At 39.0% G+C, this 6985-nt stretch overlaps 1 protein-coding gene across 9 annotated transcripts in view; it reads left to right on the forward strand.

Moving 5' to 3' along the window:
* The window catches only part of MPHOSPH9 (M-phase phosphoprotein 9), a 59035-nt gene extending 52050 nt beyond the window's left edge, over window positions 1-6985 (forward strand). For 8 of the 9 annotated variants that reach the window (XM_035016868.1, XM_035016876.1, XM_035016867.1 and 5 more), the window contains 5 exons: window positions 26-146; window positions 951-1054; window positions 1783-2030; window positions 2354-2422; window positions 6455-6985. In XM_035016868.1, coding sequence (XP_034872759.1) covers window positions 26-146; window positions 951-1054; window positions 1783-2030; window positions 2354-2422; window positions 6455-6556 — 644 coding nt within the window. In that variant the 3' untranslated portion in view covers window positions 6557-6985. Of the gene's footprint in view, window positions 1-25; window positions 147-950; window positions 1055-1782; window positions 2031-2353; window positions 2423-6454 lie in introns of those variants that run through there. The other variant, XM_035016874.1, reaches the window with a different exon arrangement.

A 6985-nucleotide genomic window follows, 5' to 3' on the forward strand; every position in this document is an offset into this window, starting at 1 on the left:
ATTTCCTCTTCATTTTCTTCTGTAGCAAAAAGAGAGATTATGTTAACACCAGTGACTGTGGCTTATAGTCCAAAGCGATCCCCTAAAGAAAATTTGTCCCCAGGATTTAGTCATCTACTGAGCAAAAATGAAAGCAGTCCAACTCGGTAAGTTCTCTAAAATAGTAGAATAAAATATTTTATTACTGTTTTTTTTTTTAAGTGTCAGCTTTATGCCTGTAGCTATCACTAATTTTTCAGTTGCCAGTGGGAACCCTTTGGATTTAAATCATTTAAATGAATGTCATATTAAAAATTAAAAAATACTGTAATCCATGAAAACAGTTTTTAACTGTGGATACCGGCTACTACTGAATTTAAATACTGCCTCAGAATCCCTTCCAGCTTTTGGATATAGAATGATAATTCTTTGTTTTCCTGAAAAGGTTTATGATACAGGGCAGTTTTTGAGCCATTTGTACAAGAAAGTGGGCTGTCCTGGGATGGCCCTGGCAATACACGTAAGTTTCCCTGGGTGCCTGAGACAATTGTCCTCTCTCTGAAGTGTGGTCAGCAGTGTGTGCCCCTGTGGGGAGCCATGCATGCCTACGATGGAAGAGCTGGTGACCTGGCTCCATCAGGCTCTTGAGAAATTTCTTAAGCTCGTTGAACCTCAGGTTTCCTCTTCTATAAAACAGGGATAATAATACCTGCCCTGCATATATTATAAGGTTGTTATAAAGATTGAAGGAAATAATGTATGGGTAAATGCTTTAAGTCTCTCATATATAAGTATAATTTTGTGTTAGAAAATATAAATTAAACTTCAGTTTTAGAAAATTATATGACCATCTTTCTTTTTAAAATATACGTGAATGTGTGAGTTAACTGGATGCCAGCTCATCTTTCTAGTGGAGATAGGGAAAATCAGTTAACATTTTTTTCTCACAAATAACTTGCTTCATTCAATAGATTTGATATACTTTTGGATGATTTAGATACTGTTCCTGTGTCTGCATTACAACGTACCAATCCAAGAAAACAACTCCAGTTTCTTCCTCTAGATGACTCGGAAGGTATCTTTTCCTAAAAAATTATTAGTTATGGTTTTAGTCATTTTGTGAATTTCTGGTATTTTTTTCAAGGTCCTAAATAGTATAATATCCTGCACTTAAATAATTTTTCTGCACAAGGGCCTCTAAGAATAAGCATTCGTGATGCTCATATTATGTGTCAACGCTGTTATCCTCATTGAAAAGTTGGGAAACTGAGGTACAGACAGCGTTAATGCTTATTTAACCAGAGCCATACTGTTCAGTTTCTCTCTTTACTAATTTCTGTGCAACTTGGGCATCGGGTGATTTTTTTTTTTTTCTTTTTTCTCATTTATCTTTTAAGTTTGGAATAAAGTTACAAGATAATGCATGTGAATCACTTGGGCAGGCCCCGTAAGATGCCAGCTCTGCACTGTTGGTGTGGGTTTGTGCCCACTAAATGTGTGTGTTTAGTGCTTAACTTTTTTTGTTCTTTAAGTTTACTTAAAGTTCTTGTAAGTTTACAGAAAGTTTACATACCTTCACTTAGGGAAGGTGTGCAGATTGTCAAACCGAGAGCAAAACTTTTAGAATTCTGTGGAGAAAAAGCACTGAGTAAATATGATTGATTATTGTGTCTCTTTTCATTATGTTTTTTGGTATGTGGCAGTCCTTTCCAGAAAGTGAAGTCAGATAACATATATAGTTATGTATATGATTGAGCATGAAAACTGGTAAGAAATAAAAGAAATTTCTTTTCTCTCTGACAGAAAAAAAATACTCAGAAACAGCCACCGACATCCGGGCTAATCACAGCTCTTCTCCCGGACTGCTGCCACATGGAAGGAAGGAAGTGTCTGTGAGACCAGCCTGGGAGAAGAATAAGTCAGTTAGCTATGAACGGTGTGAGCCCGCGTCGGTAGCCCCACATGGTAATGATTTTGAGTATACAGCAAAAATTAGGACCCTAGCTGAAACGGAACGGTTTTTTGATGAACTTACAAAAGAAAAAGACCAGGTAAAAACAAAAACTTAAAAAAAACCCAAAAAACAAAACCCAAATGTTTTTCTGAACTTAATGCTTATGTCTGAGGAATAGTCAGAGGGAATTATGGAGTCAGACCATGCCAGGAAGCTACTGTGGCTCGCACCCCAGAGCTGCGCTCGGACCGTGATTGAGCTGAGCTGTCCTTGCTGAGCAGGACAGAGGGCGCTTACATGAAGGCGAGGCGCACTAGAAAGTACTAGGCTGAAGCCTGTCCTTTCCATTCTGTTACAGACATCCCTGCCATTCGTCAGAATTCTTCTGTTTTTATCTAAATTTGTTTTGTGTGTTCACAGATTGAGGCAGCACTAAGTCGAATGCCTTCTACTGGAGGACGAATCACTTTGCAGACAAGATTAAACCAGGTGAACCGTCTCAGCTTGAACGTGTGTTAGAGGCGTGGTGCCGGCTGGGGTTCCATTATTCAAGATGTTGTATTAGGCACCCTGGAACAAAAACTAAACTAAACTTTCGGGCTAAACTTTCGGCCTATTAGGAAGTGTTTGGTGATTATAGTATATTTTATTTTATTTTTTATTTTTTAAAGGTTTTATTTATTTATTTGACAGAGAGAGACACAGCGAGAGCAGGAACACAAGCAGGGGGAGTGGGAGAGGGAGAAGCAGTCTTCCTGGTGAGCAGGGAGCATGATGTGGGGCTCGATCCCAGGACCCTGGATCATGACCCAAGCCAAAGGCAGACACTTAACAGCTGAGCCACCCAGACGCCTTTTTTTTTTTTTAAAGGTTTTATTTATTTATTTGACAGAGACACAGCTAGAGAAGGAACACAAGCAGGGGGAGTGGGAGAGGGAGAAGCAGTATAGTATATTTTAGAACTGCGTGCTGGCTTTCGGGAATAAAAAGTGATTTTTCCTTTATGCTTCATGAAAAAGACGTTCATGCCACTATACAATATGCCTTTGAACAGATTTTATGTTAAATTAATCCTCTCAGGGCGCCTGGGTGGCTCAGTTGGTTGAGCGACTGCCTTCGGCTCAGGTCATGATCCTGGAGTCCCGGGATCGAGTCCCGCATCGGGCTCCCTGCTCAGCAGGGAGTCTGCTTTTCCCTCTGACCCTCCCCCCTCTCATGCTCTCTCTCTATCTCATTCTCTCTCTCAAATAAATAAAATCTTTAAAAAAAAAAAATTAATCCTCTCACGTTAAATGTCCCTTTCTGTGTTTGTTTTTTCCTCCCCAGTCTCTATTTCTCAGCCCCTTTCCATTTAGTAAATACATAGAACAGTTGGCTTTGCAACTGGAATAGCTGTAGAGGTTAAAAAGAGAGAGATGGGGGCACCTGCGTGGCTCAGTCAGTTAAGCGTCTGCCTTCGGCTCAGGTCACGATCCCAGGATCCTGGGATCGAGCCCCGCATAGGGCTCCCTGCTCCGCGGGGAGCCTGCTTCTCCCTCTGCCTCTGCTCCTTCCCCTGCTCTTGCTCTCGCTCACACTCTCTCTCAAATAAATAAAATATTTTAAAAAGAGAGAGAGAGATGTGATTCCATTATTGAGCAGGAGATGGTTCAGGTGAAGCGGCTCATGTGCATTTCTTTTAGTTGCCTTCCAGAGAGAATCAAAATGCATGAAACCATGGGACATTTACAGTCTCTTTTTGTAACATTTTAAGCATAACGACAAGGATAGGTCTCTTATATAACTGCATGTTTTGGCTTTTCAGTGCTTTAACTTCAGGAAAAATTCATTTTCAGATTGATCTGTGATACCAGAAGGAAAAAAAAAAAAGCAAAGAAAACAGCAGAGGTCTTTCCTTGGGCTTATATACCTAACTTCTCCTTAAGACTTTAAGTCTCTTATTGTTTTTGTTGTTCCAAAAGTCTTTACTCAATAATTTGTAAGACTCAACACATGAAACTCTTCTTCCTTATTGGGAAGGCAGAAGGAAAACTTGTGGATACTCTGATTGTAAATTTATCTGAAACATTTGTTACATATATATTTTTTATATAATGATTGTAAGCTTTTAAAATAACTTAAAAGGGAGTAGAGCCTGTTCGTACATGTCAAAGCTGTTTCTTCCAGTAAGGAGACCAGTGACAGCAGAAAGGGACTGAAGATGCTTAAATACGATTCATAAGTGGAAAAAAGAAAAATTGGCAAGAAAAAGATGAAAAATATTCAGCCTCACCAATGAGTAAAAAACTACATATTTGAACAGAAGCATCTTTATTTATTTATTAAAGATTTTATTTATTTATTTGACAGAGACAGCATGAGAGAGGGAACACAAGCAGGGGGAGTGGGAGAGGGAGAAGCAGGCTTCCCGCAGAGCAGGGAGCCCGATGTGGGGCTCGATCCCAGGACTCCGGGATCATGACCTGAGCTGAAGGCAGACGCTTAACGTCTGAGCCACCCAAGTGCCCCCAAAGCATCTTTTTTTTAAAAAGATCTTATTCATTTGAGAGAGAGAGAAAGAGAGAACATGAGTTTGGGGAGGGGCTGAGGAAGAGGGAGAAGCAGACTCGCCCGCTGAGCGTGACCTGAGCTGAAGGCGGACGCTTAACTAGGCATACTTTTTTTTTTTTTTTTTTAAGATTTTATTTATTTGACAGAGAGAGACAGAGCGAGAGAGGGAACACAAGCAGGGGGAGTGGGAGAGAGAGAAGCAGGCCGCTGAATAGGGAGCCCGATGCGGGGCTCGATCCCAGAACCCTGGGATCATGACCCGAGCTGAAGGCAGACGCTTAACGACTGAGCCACTCAGGTGCCCCAAAGCAGCATTTTTTTTTTTTTTTTAAAGATTTATTTATTTATTTTAGAGAGAAAGCGTGTATGCACTGGTCAGGGGAGGGGCCAGAGGGAGAGAATCTCAAGCAGACACTCTCCACTGAGCGCAGAGCCTGACCCGGGCTCGATCGCATGACCCATGAGATCATGACTTGAGCTGAAATCAAGAGCCAGACACTCAACCAAAAAAGCCCCCCAGGCACCCCCAAAAGCATCATTAAAAAAAAAAAAACTTACATAGGCAGGTATTTAAATACACACACACGCAAAACAAAACAGTACCCAGGATTTAGAAAAGCATATTCTCATACATGGCAGGTGGAATTAGAAATTGTCACAAACTTTCTGGAATATAGTTTGACCTCTCTCTGAAGCTTTAGAGTTTTGCATCTCTTCGGACCTAGCATTTTTACTTCTGGAATGATTCCTAAGGCAGTATTTACAGATGTATGCAAAGAAATCTTTTTCAAAGTATTTATTGCAGCATTATTTATGGTATCCAACGTTAGAAGCAACCTAAATTTCTGCTAAAAGATTCTTGGTTAAATCTAATGGAATATTGCAAATTAATTTAAGATGATATCACAGAAAGATATTTCATAACAAAAGTTCAGCTGAAAAATGTTTTGAAGTAGAGAATTTGATTGTTTTTATTTTTCTTCTTAATGATGTGGATATCTACAGAAAAAAAACAAGAAAGAGGAACTGGTTATTTTTTACTCCTCTGTCTTCTAAATATTTTATCGTGAACGTGTGATCCTTTTATTTTTTTATTTTAATTTTTTTTTTTAAGATTTTATTTGAGAGAAAGTGAGCGAGTGAGAGAGAGCAGGAGCCAGGGGAGGGGCAGAGAGAGGAAGAAGCAGACTCCCTGCTGAGCAAGGAGCCCAACTTGGGACTCTATCCAGGGACTCCAGGATCATGACCCGAGCTGAAAGCAGCTACTTAACCGACTGAGCCACCCAGGCACCCCTTATGTGATCCTTTTATAATTAAAGTTGTTAAAGAGGAACTTTTAAGTTTTATTTCAGGATACCAGTGGAGTTAAGACTGAATAAAGTACCTAAAATGATAAATTTATATTCCAGGCTCTATTTATTTAACAATAGTACTGCTTATTTAAAAATAGCAGTTGTTACATTGATTCTTTGTGAAATCTCTTGTTTCTTGGAAGAAACTCCTCCAGCGTGTTCCCTCCTTTTTAACTTAGAAATTCTTGTCAGAAGAAAGTTGTTTGACATATGCCTCAGTGGGATAAGGCACCGATCCATTTCTTCCCGTGACGTGTGTGAAGTACTTTTGGGCTCCTCTCGTTCTGTCCTCAGTTCAGCAGAATCCGAGAGTCACCTCCTTGCTCAATCCCGTTGCTCTTGCTGAGATTTCCGCATCCTCCAAGTAGCACTGGTACTGAGGATGTGTTAAGGTGCTGAAGTGCAGCATTTGATTTGAATGGTTGAAACACTGATTCGCATTGTTTAAAGAAATAATATAAATAAGATGATTTGTGTAAAAAAAAACAAACAAACCAACTCTAATTTGAATGTTTCTGCCTGCTCCTTTGCTAAAAGAAAGCTCAGTTTGGTTGTAATTATAGATCCAGTGAACTCGATGCAGAATTCTAACAAAACTTTTCCTGTTATTTTCCCTTAGGAAGCCTTGGAAGATCGTTTGGAAAGGATTAATCGAGAACTGGGCTCAGTTCGAATGACATTAAAGAAATTTCATGTTTTGCGCACCTCTGCAAATCTCTGAGATTTGTAGCCATTAAATTTTGAGACGTTTTTGTTTGCACTAATGTATAATTATGCACTCAGAAAAGGCAAACTATTTTGTACTGTTTATAAGCCTTCAAATAGTAGTTTTACAATCATGCTATTCTTTACACTTACTGTTTTATACTTCAAATGGCCACATATTTTCAAGATATTTTTGTTATGCTCAGGAATCTCTTGTATATTTTACTATTTAAAAAGTATTATTTTTAAATAGTGTAAGTCTCCAGTTTATATCAATAGTAAGGAAATGTAAACAGGGGAGGCAGCTTGTTTCTAAACACATAGTGTTATCCTTTTACAATTACCTTTGCACACTAATTTTATATACTTGTTCTACCTTGTGAATATGATTGTTTTTTTAAATAAATGCTTAAGAATAGCTTCTATAATAATAGACTAATACATG

The sequence above is a fragment of the Mirounga leonina genome, unplaced genomic scaffold (genome assembly GCF_011800145.1).
Source record: "Mirounga leonina isolate KUSES-001 unplaced genomic scaffold, KU_Mleo_1.0 Mir_171, whole genome shotgun sequence".
NCBI lineage: Eukaryota > Metazoa > Chordata > Mammalia > Carnivora > Phocidae > Mirounga > Mirounga leonina.